We start from the raw sequence: 16,919 nt of genomic DNA, 5'->3' as shown, positions 1-16,919 counted from the left end.
TCATTGAGTATGATTCAGCTGTAGGTTTTTCAGTATGACCTTAATTATGTTGAGGTAGTTTCCTTCTGTTCCTAGTTTGAGTATTTTTATAATGACACGGTTTTGAGTTTGTCAGATGCTTTTTCTGTGTGGATGAAGATGCTCATGTAGTTTTCTTACTACTTTCTGTTAATACAGTGTGTTACATTGATTGATTTTCATTTGTTGAGCCATCCTTGCACTTTCTCCTGTCTTTGTAATTAAAGTTCAGTTGGAACAAAGCCAAGCTCATTTGTTTACCTACTGTCTGTGGCTATTTTAAACCTACAAAGTCACAGATAAGTAGTTATGACAGAAACTATATGGATTGTTAAGCCTAAAATATCTGTTTTGTCCTTTACAGAAAATATTTCCTAACTTCTGCTTCTGGAATCATCATTATCAACATTGTTCTTTAGTGTGTCTTTAGTAGATATTTGCCCATCTGAACTGACCAGTATTGTGTAAATTGCTTTTCTCAGTATACTTACAGTTTATCTTCTTGTCAGATAATTATAATTTAGATGAGGAAAAGTTAGATAAATAATGATTTTAAGAGAAGTGCTAATTTGTATAATGAATACGTTAATGTCTTTTGTAGTTCAACTTTATGGCTTATATTATAAAATACCACACTCTGTTGCTTATGGAGTTTTATGTTTTCTTTTCTGTAGGTGTACGTGGAATTTGACGATCTTGAATGGGATAAACGAGAGTGGGTTAAAGTTTATGAAGATTTTTCAACCTTCCTGGTGGAATACCACTTAATCTGGGCCAGAAGGAACGACCCTAGACAGACTCAGGGATCAAAGAGCAAACAGATTCAGTGGCCTGCATTGGTAAGATCTATATTCATGTTTCATTCAGCATTTTCAATTGTTTGTTTTAAAAGAATAAGAATTAAATATGAATTTAGATTTATCTTAGTGATTATAGAGTAGTATTCCTGATGAGACTCCAAAGTATCTGGTGGAAATTGCAAAATACTGCTTTTATTTTGCTAAACAATTTTATGTGTCTTTCTGTAAGTACTCTTCCAGGATATTTAGTCCACACGTAGTTTACTCCGTTCAGTTAGGAGAAACATAAATTGGATTGACGGCTGCTAAGTGATAGTTGACTGTGTGCAGTGTGAAACAACTTTGCTGGATGAGACTTCATAGGTGAATGATGAGAATACTTTATAAATCATTCAATAGCATGTAATTTTCCTTGGTTTGTTAAATTTAGCCAGAATTGAATGAATCATTGTGGATAATAGCAGATATTTAATGTTAAATTACAGTTGACCCTTGAACAGTGTGGATTTGAACTATGTAAGTCCACTTGTATGTGGGTTTTTTTTTTCAATAAATGCATACTTTATTACTATACTGTTTATGGTTGGTTGAATCCACAGGTGGGGAACCACAGATATGGAGGGCTGATTATAAAGTTATACACGTATTTTCAACTTCCTGGAGGGTGGGAGTCATAACCCTCATGTTGTTCAAAGGTCAGCTGTGGATGTTAAGAAGACATAGTCGATTTCAATAAATTCTCAGTTTAGAGTTTTATAAAAGAAGTATACTAACTGAACAGTATCATTAATTCTACTAGGGAAAAAGCTGCATCTCTTTCATCATTGTTTTCCCTGTTTTGTGGCATAGTATTCAGCATTTAACATGTAGTCAGTTTGTTTAAATGAAATAATTTTCTTAGATTAATATCAAAGAAATATTTTAAAGCCATTGAAACATTATTTCAGGTATTTAGTATATGTATTACCAGGGTAGTAGGTAGGTCAGACTTTTTGCTGATAATTGTAGTGCTTACAAATTTTTCTGTTTTACTTAGTTAACTCTTTAAAAGTCTGAGGAGATAAGAGGTTAAAAAGAAAAGACAAAAAGGGAAGGAGAGAGAGGGAGTGAAATGAGTTGAATTAATTGTATTTTAAAAAGAAAATATAATACTGAAAGATAAATAATATGCATTAGCCATAGTTTTGATACTGAATACTTAAGCAAAATTGAAAAAATAATTTTTATCTATGATAGATTTAAAAATATTTGTTCATTGAGTATGTTGGATTGTTAATACGAAGTTTTCCAAAACCATGACCAGCATGCTTTTTGATTTTATAAACTTTAACTCAAAAGTTGGCTAAAATCTGTGAGTAATTATGACATATATGTGAATTTTCTGTGAAAAATCTCAGAAACGGGAAGTAGTAACATCAATAATACCAAAATGTATGCTTCAGTGTCATAGTTAAAGAATAAATAAAACTTTAGAAAAATCTTTTCCCTTTCTTAGAGACAGTTAAAATCAAGGTGAATTCCTAATGTATATTCACAAATGGCTGATTTTGGAGAAAATTTCTATTAGGAAATACTGTTTGATAATAATTTTTGTCACAGTATTAGAAATTTGTTTTTGTTGAAAATCTGTTAACCTCACATAACTACTTAAAACTTTTTAAAATTCAACTTACTTTTTTTTTTATAAAAACAAGTACACATTATTAAATTGGGGAGTGCTAAATGGTATAGAATAGAAAATCATATTCATTCTACTTTCACCTCCAAGGAATATCCAGCTTACTTCTTTGACATGTTTTCTTATAAAATATATTTCTCTGCTTTCTTTTTTTTTTTAAGCAAAGAATTTTTTAAAAATTTAGATTGTGGTATAATATGCTTAACATGAAATTTTCCATTTTAACTATTTTTAAATGTAAAGTTCAGTCACATTTAAGTACATTCATATTGTTGTACAACAATCCACCTACAGAAATTATTCCCTCTTCTAAAACTGAAACTCTGTACTCATTAAACATCAACTCCCCTTTACCCCCTTTTCCCAATACCTAGCACCCACCATTTTACTTTCTGTCTCTATGATTTTGACTACTCTAAATACCTTATGTAAGTAAAATCATACAGTATTTATCTTTTTGTGACTGGCTTATTTCACCTATCGCAATGTCTGCAAGGCTCATCTATGTTGTAGCCTGTGTTAGAATTTCTTTCCTTTATATTATGAGGCTGAATAATATTCCATTGTATGTATGTATGACATTATGGTTATTCATTTGTGGACAGCTGTTTTGTTTCCACGTTTTGGCTATTGTGAAAAATGCTGCTGTGCTCTTAGGGGTACATACATCTCTTTGAGACTGTGCTTTCAATTCTCTTGGGTAAATATCCAGAAGTACAATTGCAGGATTATATGGTATTTCTATTTTTTAATTTTTTTGAGGAACCATCACACTGTTTTCAGAGCAGCCATACTATTTTACATTCTAACCAACATTTTTTTTTTCAGTTCTTTGATAATAGTCATCCTAAAGGGTATGAGATGGTCTCTCCTTGTAGTTTTGATTTGCATTTCCCTAATTATTGGTACTGTTGAGCATCTTTTCATGTGCTTGTTGGCCATCTGTATATCTTATTTGGAAAAATGGTTCTTCACATTCTTTGCCCATTTTTTAATTGGATTGGTTGCTTTTTGTTGTTGAATTTTGGGAGTTCTCTGTAGTATTCAGGATATTAATCCCTTATCAAATGTGATCTGCAAACATTTTCTGTCATTCTGTGGTTGCCTTTTTACTCTGTTAGTAGTGTCTTTTCATTTTTCATGCACAAAATTTTTAAATTTTTGTTAAGTTAGATTTGTCTTTTTTTTTCTTCTTTACCCATGCCTTTGGTGTTATATCAAAGAAATCATTGCAAATCCAGTGTTATGAAGTTTTTATCATATGTTTTCTTCAAAGAGTTTTATTGTTTTAGGTCTTACATATAAGCTGTTGATCCATCTTGAGTTAATTTTTGTATATGGTATTAGATAAGGATCAATTCCATTCTTCTCTATGTGAATATCTAGTTCCCCAGCACCATTTGTTAAAAAGACTGTCCTTTCTCCATTGAATGTTCATGATAAAATTGTCAGAAGTCCTTTTACCATATATGAAAAGTTTTATTTTTAGGTCCTCTGTTCTGTTCCATTGGTCATTATGTGTGTCTTTATGCCAGCACCACACTGTTTTGATATCTGTAGCTTTTTAGTAAGTTTTGAAACCAGGAAATGTAAGTCCCCTAACTTTATTTTCAAGATTGTTTTGGCTGTTTCCTTTCCCTTGATATTCCATATGAGTTTCAGGATTTTTTTTTTATTTCTGCAGGAAACATGAGGATTGTGATAGGGATTGCAATGAATCTGTAAATGACTTTGGATAGTACTGATATCTTAACGATAGTAAGCTCTCCAATCTGTTAACAAAGAATGTCTGTCCATTTTTCTATCCTTTCAAAATTCTGTTAGCAATGTTTTGTAGTTTACACTGTACAAGTGTTTTCACCTCCTTGATTAAGTAACTCATTCTTCTCAATGCTTTGTAAATGGAATTGTTTTGTTAATTTTATTTTCAGATTGTTCATTATTAGAGTATAAAAATACAGTTGACTTTTATGTGCTGATTTTATATCCTTCTTTAACTAACATCAGAATTGTGAAAGACTGGAAGCTCTTCCAGAACAAGACAAGTATGACACTTAGACAAGGGGAAGAAAAGCATATTAATTGTTTTTAAAAACAAGTAAAATTATTAGTTTGCAGATGATAAAACCTTATGTATAGAAAACCCTAAAGAGCACACAAACCAGTATTAAAACTAATAAATGAATTCAGCAAAGGAGCAGGATACAAGTAGGATACTGCTCTCTTTTAATTGTAGTTTTAGCTAAGACTGCATTAAAATTGTAGATCCTGCTGTCTTTACTGCATGTTTTATCCTATACATTTCTCCTCAATTTTTAATGACTTCATAATATTTGATCTTATAATGATCCTTTTCCCTAATGTTTGGTGTTATACTTGTTCCTAACTTTTTGTGGTCATAAGTAACTGTGATGAATACAAAATCTTTGTCTGAATCTCTGATTATTTTTAGTATTTAGATTGACAATAGTAGAATTACTGATCAAAGGGTATGAACTTGAACACATCAGAAATCTAAAAATCTCCTGATACGGTCCACAAGTTATTTAAAAGTTTTACTTACTACCATTGTCCTCACTGTGTATTTTTAGCAGACCTTGACCCTAACCCGCCAACTCCCCTGCACTTCTCCTGTAAGCACTGATTACTTATTTTCAGAACATCAAAGATTTTAAAAGGGGAAATTTTTACAATTTAAGAAGTACGGATTGAATTTTAACATTTTTATATCTGCTAACTTGATATTTTAAAATGCTGTTTTATTGCTTCAATTTGCATTTCTTTAACGATATGAATTTTTTTCTTATTTGTTAGCAACTTGTATTTTTTGAAATTGTTTTTTTCAATTACTAGGGTTTTATGTTTTTCTGTTACTATAAACTTTCTTTATATTATAATAGATACTAAAATTCTTTGTCATTTGTTTCATGGCTTACTCAGCTAATTTTATAATAGAAAGTGTTTTTGAATTGTATGTTTATATTTAAAGAAAGTCTGTATAGTGTGATATCTTCCTTAATTCAGACAGGAAGTGACTTCCTTTCTTCCTGTTTTCTTTGTTTTAGGAGATTATAAAAATTAATAGAACAAATAATTGAAATCAGAATGCTTGTTATACTCTAGAAAATAATCATTTTAAGTTTCGTAAGACTTTGTGAACATTCATTTATGTATAATACATATGACTAAGATTCTGTTATCTAAGGAGATCTATAAGCAGCAGTTATGAAATTCAGAATTTTTAAGTTCATGTAGCAGAATAAAATACTATATATTCAAATTTCACAAATTTTAGGGATATATATGAAGTGATAATAAATGAAACACAGTGGAAACTAATAGTCCTGTCTTTAAATTTTTACAGATTTAATGTTTCTAATTCTGTGTACATGGTAGTGCTTTCCTACTCTTGTACTTAAACATGTGTTTGTATTTATTATCTTCCAGTTGTTTCACACCTTGTGTGGTACCTGTTATATACTACATATTGGTTATATTTTCTAATCTACTTCTTAGTCTAAGAAATCAGTAGGTACCAGCAGTATACCTGCTGGTTCTTAATCACAACAGGAAAAAAAAAAATCCTCTTATCTCATTAACCTATTCTAAAGTTTACTTTAAAAATTTAAAGATAAATAAAACTTCAACAAAATGTGGGATAGTTGTAACACCCAGGTTACTTCTCTGGAATTGTCTATTTATTTTTATTCTCAAGATATCAGTAGCAAAATATGTATTGGAGCACCACATATGTAACATGCTGAAGTGGTGTTCTTTTTCTTTTTCTCCACCCTTCACCCCCAACCTTGGCTTGGTCCTGTATGATCAGTGTACCACCTGAGGCCATTCTGATGATGGAGGCCAAAGTAACTCACATTTTTATGCAAGTTACTTAATAAGTTGTTAAATTTTATTTATTTTTTAAATTAAGTAAAATACTTAAGAAATCACATTTATCTGCACCAGGGAAAGAGAGTATTGCATTTATAATTGAAATCAACGAATCACCTACCTAACTGGGTTAGGGCCCTGGCTCCATCTCCTTTAGGAAAACCTTCTGTGGGGAGTGGGGCTTTGACCCTAACCCAGTTGGGCTGTAACACTGCTGCATTTTCTAAGGGGCTGAGTTTTCTACTCCTTTTCTGCTGGCCCAGCCTTCCAGATCACCCCAACCAGAATTAATCTCATCATCCTGTGCTCCCTAGAACTTTGATTTTGTACCTTTGTTTTAACAACTGGCACATTCTGCTTTGTATTATAACTATTTGTTTGCATGTCTGTCTTTCTCTAATAGATTGTAAGTTCTTTGAGGACAGGAATTATGTCTTAGTCATCTTTGTATCATTCCTAGGAGTCTAGTACAGTGCCTTACCTATGTTAGACAGTAAGTAAATGCTTATTTTAAAGTGATGAATTTACTCTACCCCTGCTAGTGAAAAAGAATCCTACTGGAAGTTATAGCAAGTTTCCTGGCTAACTTTATGCTAATATCAAAGGACAGGTAAACATAATTAGCTAGTTGTAAAAATATGTAAGTTACATATTTTAAACATGGAAAGTAGTGAAAAACACACAGTAAAAAATGTTTGTAATAGATGCTCTCATTCTAATCATATACAAATACGATTCCTTAAGTTGTCATGGGGGGAAGTGAACTTATATTTTCTTTGTCAACTAAATATGCTAATTTGCAATAATTTGTCTGAGTTTTTAGAGTGAATTTTAGGAAGCTTTGACTTCTCCTTCCCAGTGCAACTTTTCCTTCACTAGATAATTCATTCTGGTTTGACCAAGAATTGTGATTGGATTATAAAAATGCAGACCTTCATCAGTATATTTCTTAGATTATTTGCCTAGGGAAAGTAATTTTTAGTTGCTCTCTGTTCTGAAAGAAACCCTCTCAAAGTGAATAGAATTCACTGCTCTCTGGGAGAAAATTACATTTATGTCTGGCTGTTACATGGAAAAACTTGATTAGATTATGACTTCAGATTTTAGTGAATTGGGAAGATATGCCACACTCTAGCTATGAATTAAGCTTTGACATAAATTCATTTAAAGAGTTTTTACATATTGATGATTGAGTTTTCAGAATTAGAATTACTAGTTTTGCAGTCCTTTGTACCTTGATAAATAATGAAATATGGTAGTAAAGACAATATACCTTCAGGATTATTATTTGTCAGCAAGGTAAAATACTTTATGAGATCAAATTATATATAGTTAAAGTATTAAACTTTTTAAATGATGAAGTCTAATACTGGGAAAGATTGCAATGAATGAGCATATCTTTCATTTGTTGTGGGTCATAAGATGACATTATTGGGGGGAATTATATTTTAAATACCATAAAGAAGCTTATACTCTTTGATTTGTTCATTCTGCTCTTAGGAAATTATTCTTACAAAACAGTTCTTAAAGGTAAAAGTTACATTCAGTTCAGCCAGTGTTTATCAGGCACCTAATGCGAACTAGACAGTACTGCAGATAGAAAAATGAAAGGTATAGTAATGTTACATGCAGGAGGATGTTCAGTAAGTCCTACTAAAGAAGAAAAAAATAAACAACTTTGGTGTCCAGCAATTTGTGAGTGTTGTTAAATTAATCTGAGATATTATATATCTTTTAAAATGATAATTATGAATACTTCAGAGAAACAAAATTCAACTGAGCAGATCTTGATTATAGTGATGGTAAAATTATTTACTTAGAAAAATTATAAAGTAATTAAAAATCATTTTTCTGACTATAAATTTTCTTTCCAGTAAAAACAACTATTATTTCCCAAGAAATTGGAAATACTAGTGTGATTGGTTTGTCTTGTAGGTTTTTTTTTTTTTTTTTTTGAAATAGTTTTCTTCAAATGAACTAGCTTAATAGTTTATTTAAGGCTTCTGCTGATGTATTTGAACATCTAACTTTTATGTTAATATAACATTTTAAATATCTGTTCTTAATAGTACAGAAAATTAAGACTTTAATGACAGTTGAATCAATGACAAAGCAAAATATAATAAAGATTATTTAAGGTTTATTTTTAACTCTATCTGTATTACTGTTTGCTCATGGATTTACATGGCTTGATACGACCTTAGAGATATTCTAGTCAGAGATTCAGAGAATGTAATTGCTGAAAAAGAGAACAAAAGCTTAGTAGTCATCTAGGAAGGCAATGTAATATATTAAGAATATAAGCCTTGATGTTGGATTTCCTGGTTCAGATCTGTACTCTGCCCTTTACTCTTAATATCGGGATGAATTTAAAGTATTTATTCTTCCTCTGTCTCACTGTCTTCATAATAGTAATACCTATCATACAGAGTTGTAAAGATTATGCAACAAAATAAATAGATGAGTAAAAATCTCAGTATAGCACAGCAATGAGTTTATCCAGCTGTACAGTTTTTGAGGTAATACCCACAAGACTGCCTCTCTTAGACGAATCACAAGTTTGAGGATTTACCAAACCCATTTTCTGGTTTGATAATTCACTACAAGGACTTACAGAAAACTGTGATACTCGTGCCTGTGATTTATTGAAATGAAAGAATGCAAATTAAAATCAGCCAAGGGAAGAGATGCATAAGGCACAGCGTACAAGAAGGGTCTACACATGGACCATGAAATTCATAGCATTATGTCCTTGCAGCCACAGTGTGTGACAGTATGCAGAGTATTGCCAACCAGAGAAGCTCACTGTCCAGAGAAGCCTTTGCTGTCCATCGTTTTTACTGGAGCTGAAGCACATACTATCTTCATGTCTGAGATTTAGTCTCTATTTCTTCCTGGAGATCAGACTAATACCTTCAGTTATCACTTCCTGTGGAGATGGAAACAAACTGATATTGAAATGTCCAAAGTCCCCATCATAAATTACATTGTTGGACTGTCCAATGGCCAAAGCTCCAAGGCAAACAAAGACAGTCTTGTCACAGGGACATAGAGATCACTTCCAAGTAGCTGAAGTCTAGGCCAGACCTCTCTTTGGATAGGTAGAGTTGCTTCTTCACTGTACCAGCCACCCCTTTTGGCCTTCAGCATATGCTTTCACAGCCAAACAATCATATTTGTCTTGACATCTACATTTAGTACAGCATTTATATGACAGTCACAGTAATGGTGATAGTATGAAAATAGTCTACATTTGGACAAGCCACTGTGGATTAGGGATGAATTTAAAGAAACTGCCAATCTAATTTATAAAGCCACTAAATACATTTTCATATTCTTATACAATTTATTTATTTCCTCCCATGATCTATCATTATTTGTACCTTATGATGAACTTGTACAGAACTGTTTTGTATAGAAATTAGCTGATAGTTGGCTAAATCTGTTTCTTCCTCATACCATTATTTTTATATCACTACTAAATCCTGAGACAGCTTTAACTCAGTCTCCTGATACAATTAATTATTAGGATTGTTATAAGACTTATTTACATAAGGTAATTGAGTCTTACAGTGGCAGTGTTAAATCGTATTTCTGTGTGGTCATGAGACAATTCAGCTTCATTAAACAGCAATTAAAATTGCAGAGGAATTTGCTATTATCCTAACAAAATTGACTTCTGTCCATATAGCAGATGTTATTATGGACAGGCTTATTTATAGTTGGCCCTTGCTCGTTTTTTTCTGGATTCTAAGTCAGTTTGGATCAGAGCCAATCACCCTGTCTTAGGTCACAAACTTGTACTTAGACTGTTTTCTGTTGTGTGCTGTTAGATAGAAAAGCCCACTTCTCTCCTACAGGGAGCACACAAAGAGTATTGAGATAGTTCCTATTTCTGCTAATTATATTATAGGGTATGTCTTATTTTGATCAGACATAGGGACAAGGGCAGTCATAGTGCATCAGTATAAATTACAAATGCCTCAGAAGAACTTCCATAGGTTTAGAGGTCCATAAGTTTCCCCATAAGTGTACTCCTTGAGCCTTAACGGCTAAGATTGAGGGTCATTTTCCTGAGGGTATTTTGACTTCAGTCTGTCAAGAGGCCCTTTGGGTCAGAGTACAAGCCCTTTCCCTTTGCTCGTTCCTAGCAATATTTGTTGAGTCTGCCTGACCCATTTCACTAAAACCTCATTATCTTCATAGACTGATTCTCATCCCGCTTTCCTCCTGGAAGAGAACTCCCTCTAACTTGCTTATTCTAGTTATTTAGTAAGTCTATTTCTTCTAAATTTTGCTTCTCATTAAGAGAAGCAAATTCAACTCCCTCAGCAAAGAGTCGCAGACATCTTTTTCTATCCTATTTTACCCGTTTATCTGCTTATGATCTTCAGACCCCAGCTGTGACTTAACCAAGGTACCCAGGCCTTCTTATCAGACCTTATCTTGATTAGACTGTGGAAACATCAGCTCAGGCAGTTTGAGGTTAGGTGTTTTACAGTCATCTTTCCTTCTGTTTTTTAAGGTTTTCCCAAACTAGAGTGAGTAAAGCATATTTGTTTAGGGCCCTTTAATGCGAGAGACCAGCAGGAGGGCCTCTCATCAGTTACCCATCCTCTGAGAGTGCTACAATAAGACTTTTGTTTTGACACTACCAATGTCCACTTCATTTTCCCATTTATTTTAACCATTTAAAGATTTCCACCCAGCTGGGACGAGTCTCTTGACTCTACCCTTTCTCTTTTCCTATTCTCTTACCAATTTTTATCATCTTTTATTTCAGTGTAACTTTTCCCTGTAGAAGTAGATCTGTGGCTGGTGGATATAGCTAGATCTGGTCTAAACTCAAGCTTGGCTTAGCATCAGGATCCGTTGCAGTATCTCCCTCACTTTCTCTTGAGCTTTTACAGATAACAACAATCAAGAGACTATATGATTAGTTCATTTTTAAAATTTTGCATTTCTGTATGTATCTAGTGAGCCAATTCTCTGGGGGTTGGATGCATCATTTTTAAATTCCATTGCTAACTTTTACCTCTACTGACTAACTGATCATTGTACAGCTGTGGTTCCAAAGGGCCACTCATGAATTGAAATGTTTGTCTTCCCCCACCCTTTCATTCTTTTTCTTCCCAAACTACATAGTTCAGCTAGTTAGCACCTGTCACTCAAATCCCACTTCTGACACCAACTGCAGTAAGTTCAGCCAGCTGTTACAGTTTGAGTGAACAGTCTCCACAAGACTGCCCTTCTGACACCATTGCAAGTTCAAGGATTTTGAAAACCACCCTTAGGTTCTGCTGGAGGGACTCACAGAATTCATTGAAAACTGTTACATTTGTGCCCATAGTTTGTCACAGAAAAGGGATACAAATTAAAATCAGTCAAAGGTACGGAGTCCGGTAGGAGTCCAGATGTGAAGCTCATGACCATCTCTCTGTGGAGTCATGAACAGCATTATCTCTTTCTGGCCACAGTGTATGACAATATGCATAGATTATTGTCAATCAGGAAAACTCAGTCAAGCCTTTGGTTTTCATTGTTTTTATTGGGGCTTGATCACAAACTGTTCATATGGCTGACTCTTAGTCTCTGGCCCCACCCAGAGGGTAAACTAACACCTTCAGTTATCACTTCTTTTGAAGGTTACAACAGATACTGTGTGGCTCAAAGCCCTGTCATAAGTCACAGTCAATTATTCTTTGGATATGATTTATGAAAAGTCTTTATGTTCTATAATTATTTTGGAATTGTTTTCTTGATTATTTGACCTTTCCATTGCACGTGTTTCCCATATCTGTTTGTCTTTTTTGTTATACTTGGGATTCGTAGGGATTTTTATTTTATTACGGTTTATAATTCAAAGCAGCCACAAGCAGCTAGCCATGTAAAATAATGGAGAGTGTTGATCCGTTTTCTTCCTGTCCAGAAATGTGGTTGCCATGTCTACCACGTGTTCTCATTTGAGAAATTATTTTCAGCTCTTGTGGGGAAAATGTCTGCTTTAGTGTTGAGGTGAAGATGCTTGCCTCTTTACATAAGCAGCTTCTCTTTCACTGTACGTATACTTATTTGTTTTAATTTATAAATGGTTACAAATGACTGTAAATGAAGCAGCATTATATATGTTGCATGAAAATTTCATTCATTCAATAAATACTTAACATTTTCTGTGTCCTAATAAGCATTATGTAAGTACTGTGAATCCAGCAGTATAGCCCTTTCTTTCTGACACAGTTATTTAAATGCAATTGTGAAGAGTTCTATGAAAATACAGATCTCTCTTGATACTGTTACAGCATATTTTTACTTATTGTTTGAAGAAATGTGATATGTTAAGTTTTTATTACTTTTTTACATGTAATAGTATAAGTAAGGTAATATCTTCTGATTTTTGAGACTCACCAAATTCCACACGTTTGTCAGTGTTTTGCATCATTCATTTGACATAGATATTATTATTCCTGTTTTACAGATAAGTAAACTAAACTGACACATCATATAGTTAACTAAGTTAACTGAGGATAGAAGCAACTGTATTGAAAAGTTTAAATGTGAATTATGTAATGATAAAGTGATAATCTTTTCTATTGTCTTTCATGTATTTCCCGTATGTATCCTTAGTTAACAGATTGTTATATGTCCTTTTAGAATTTACTGCCCAACTTTTCTTCCTCCCTTCTTGGAAAATATGTAAATATTCCCCCAAAATCTTGTTTTAAAACTATGTAAAGAACTTACCACTATACATGTACTGCTTTGTGAATTAAATATGATTTTGATATCTTAAGGTTGTAAAGTTGAAGTGGATATATGAAGCATGAAAGATACCTATTCAAACCATTGTAATATCTTCTAAACTAGGTAAACCCAAAGATGATTGTGTTATTTTGGGGCTCCTCTAGGGATTTCAAAGAATAGAAGAATGATTTCCCAAGGTCTTTTCTATATTTCAAAGGAGGGCTTGAAGGTAAGGCACATCAATGTAATTCACTTTCACAGTGAATAAAAAGGTTAGACCTTTTTCTCGTAAAGAAATAATTATAGATTTATAAATATTTTTATTATTTTGAACTTCTCTGTCTCCTACTTTTTTTAAATTGAGTAATGCCAGGAACTCTCTGGTATTCTGACATATGTGTTTACAAAGTTTGTCTTTTGTAATCTATGAAGTAGTGATCAGTTGTATATATGTAGTAATGGTATGTATGGGTTTGGATGAAATTTTTTGCAATCTTTTGTTACTATGATGCAGCCCTGCTGTGTGCTGATATACAGATTGTGTCATCCTAATACTGGTATAATTTTAAGTTTAAATGTTATTTAAGCTTAGTTTTTCCTCTCATTGGAGTACAAGGAGTCCATTTAAATATAGCATATCTGAAGAATATATGAGTAATTTTAGAACACCAGATGAATTTTATTTTAGAGAAACAGTGACGCATGTAGTCTGCTATTTCAGTTAAATTATGGTGTTATTGGGCTTTAAATCAGCCTGTCTTGAGATTTCATCATTATGTAGTCCAAATAAAGCTGGGTCTGCTTGCTTCTTAACTTGTACCCCTCTTATTATTATTATGTATTATCTCACCTGAGCATGCACTATCTTTTTTGAATAAGTAACTAGAGGAGATATCACAGAACACAGAACAAAACTATAAAATTTGCATCTCCTTCTCCCCAACCAAGAGCTACTCTCATACAGCTGTTCCTCAAGAAATCTTTTTTGCCTACTCTTCAACCTTTGATCTCTTTCCTCTTCCACAAACTAACTGAATCTTTCTCTTCCAAAAAGAAGCTCTCTGTCCTTTTTTATGTAAATAAATTTAGGCACTGTTTCAAGGTTTTAAGTGGTGCGAGGGCACTAGGGATCTTTATGGTGATAGAACAATTCTGTATCATGGTTGTGGTGGTGGCTACATGAATTTGCACATATGATAAAATTGATTGCATGCATGCACACACATACATATAGAAACACACAAATGTGAGTGCTTGTAAAACTGGTGAAATGAGATTTGTAGTTTGTACCAGTATGAGTTTCCTGATTTTGACATTGTGCTGTAGTTGTATAAGATGTTACTGTTAGAAGAAACTAGGTGATTTTTTTTTGCGACTTCCTATGAATCTATAATTATTTTAAAATAAAAAGGGAAAAAAAGTAGATCACAACACATCTGAGAGAAATTAGAGAAACAGCTTTTTTACTTTTTATTTTTAAACAATCAACATTTTTCTCAAAATGCTCTGAGGCATTTTTTTAAGTAGATTAAAATTTTAAAAGTAAATAAAAAGATTATTGATTAAAACAAATAGCTAAAAGATTAGGAAATGATAAAAATTGTTGAATAAGCTAAAGAAGTTGACAACTCACATAGAAAGTACTGTGAACAATAAAGGTAAAAGAAAGTAAATGTAAAAGTTAACTAAAACAGTAAAGTAATTTTTAAAACTAGAGGGGAAATGAAATATACAAGTTTATATAAATTTCATTGTTAAGCATGCTCATCCCTTTTGTAATAAATAAAAACATAACATTATAAATTTTAAAGATCTAAAAAAGATATAAAACTTAAAAATAGTTAAAATGAACAATTGGTTAATTTAATAAGAGCCAACTAGTTAGACACAGTAAATAATACAACACAACCAGAAATTTAAAAATTAAATAGAGAAAAGATGTCAAAACAATGAAAAAACATAAACAATTTGAGGTCAAGGAAATTGAAAATGTAAAATTTCATTGGTGTAAAAATAAAAAGATACCCGGTGACTGCCTTTCTGTTATCTCTCACTTAGAATATTAGGGAGGTCCTCCACTGCTGGAGCAATAGATTCATAATGACATTCTTTCAGTCATTTGTTGTAGTTGTGGTTAACTTACTATAGTTAACATTTATAGTTACTGCCTGATTACTATAAAAATGTTAATTTGGTAGTAGTTTTAAAAAGAATTCCCTGTGTTATTTTGGAGGCAGTCAATTGTTATAAATATGTTTTCTAGATGAAAATCTCATTTTCACCTGCTTTGCTTAGAATTCTTCAGTGTCTTCTCCCTTAAGAAAAAGACCAAACTTATGCATTTATAAGGCTTTACATGATCTTGCCCTTCCAGCCTTATGAACCATCCACACATCACCATTCCCTACTGCTTCATAGTTCTTTGTAGCCCGCCCCTGTAATTTTCTTTAAATTCTTGAAAAATAGCATATTTTCTCCTGCCTTTGCACATAGTGTTCTCTCAGCTTAGAACACTTTTGTAGTTAGCTTGATTTATACCTCAGATATTACTTCATGTGTTCATGGAAGGGCTCTCTAAACCCATAAATTGAGGAAGGTACTTAGTAAATTTTCCTAATTTCATTTATCATAAGTATAATTTTACATATTTTATTTGACATTCGATGAATGTCAGCCTTTGCTACTAGATTGCATATCACTTGGAGACAGGGGCATGGTGGTGGTTGTTCAGTAGTGCAGTCCTCCCCTTTGTTAGTGAAATGCTGAGTTAAACTTAAGACAGACTTCATCACACTCTTCTCCTCATTTGTATTTTTTTTCACTGTTTTATTGCTTTGTGCTATATTTCATCTAACCTGACTTCTAATTTAGTTATTTTTAGTGGTATCTAATTAGCTCTTATCCATCCATTGTTTTCTCAAATTTTTTCAGTCTGTTTTCTTATACCTAGTTCTACTTGATTCTTTTCCAATTCTGGTTGCCCTTTTTATAAAAAAATAAAAAAATTTGTTTTCTACACATACTTCTAACCTTGTATTTCTTCAAACATATACTACTTATAATTACACTGTGTTAATCTGTGTCTGTTCTTTCTCATGTACTGAAGTTTTTTCTCTTTGCTGTCTGTACCTTTTCTTAGTCATGTTACCTTGTGTTTAATTAATTTTTCCTCTCCACCCGCCCTTTCCCAGTTTGAAATGGTTGGGGGAGTTTTGTGAGAATATGTTAAGGCCAAAAATGAGGGTAGATTTCTCCAGAGAGGATTTGCTATTGATTTGCTGTTGTTGAATGCCATATATCCAGGGTGGCACCATTATGATGGTCTTAGACTGCTTTGAATTCAAAGCTTAAAGTTCTTTGTATCACTAAGGTGATGTGAATGAATCCATTTGAAGGCTGATTTGTGGTTACAACTTCAAAGGAATTTTTTTAAAGTTACATTTGCTCAGTACCAACCCAGCTTTCTTTGCAGACCCATGGAAATGAAAAGAGTGAGGTAGGTTTACTCTTATCTTAGGGTGTGAATAGTTAGCCCTTTGAGGATCCAGGTTTCTGAGGCTGAGTCTATTGCTAGCCTTCTCACTTTGAGCAGACTATGGCTTTTGTGTCCTATTATTGTTCCCTCAAAATTTCTATAAACTTCAGCTCAAGTGTGCTCCCATTCAGCAGATACTCTCAGAGTAAGAGTTTATATACAGTTCCTATTTTTTAATATGAGGATTTAAAAGTAAGTGAAAGTAATATTTTCTAGTAATTGCAGACCTAAAATTAGTGTTGTACTGATTTAATCC

General features: G+C 32.7%; 1 protein-coding gene across 5 annotated transcripts in view; it reads left to right on the top strand.

Annotated features, from left to right (window-relative positions):
- Positions 1-16,919, top strand: part of JMJD1C (jumonji domain containing 1C) — a 257,984-nt gene that overhangs the window by 103,841 nt on the left and 137,224 nt on the right. For all 5 annotated transcript variants that reach the window (XM_074374078.1, XM_074374077.1, XM_074374076.1 and 2 more), the window contains one exon: positions 693-857. Coding sequence is in view for 4 of the 5 variants with exons in the window: in XM_074374077.1 (XP_074230178.1) it covers positions 693-857 (165 nt within the window). In the remaining variant the exon portion in view is untranslated. The remainder of the gene's footprint in view (positions 1-692; positions 858-16,919) is intronic.

Source organism: Camelus bactrianus, chromosome 11, assembly GCF_048773025.1.
Source record: "Camelus bactrianus isolate YW-2024 breed Bactrian camel chromosome 11, ASM4877302v1, whole genome shotgun sequence".
NCBI lineage: Eukaryota > Metazoa > Chordata > Mammalia > Artiodactyla > Camelidae > Camelus > Camelus bactrianus.
The sequence above is the reverse complement of the archived record's forward strand: the minus strand, read 5'-3'. Positions and strand labels throughout refer to the sequence as shown.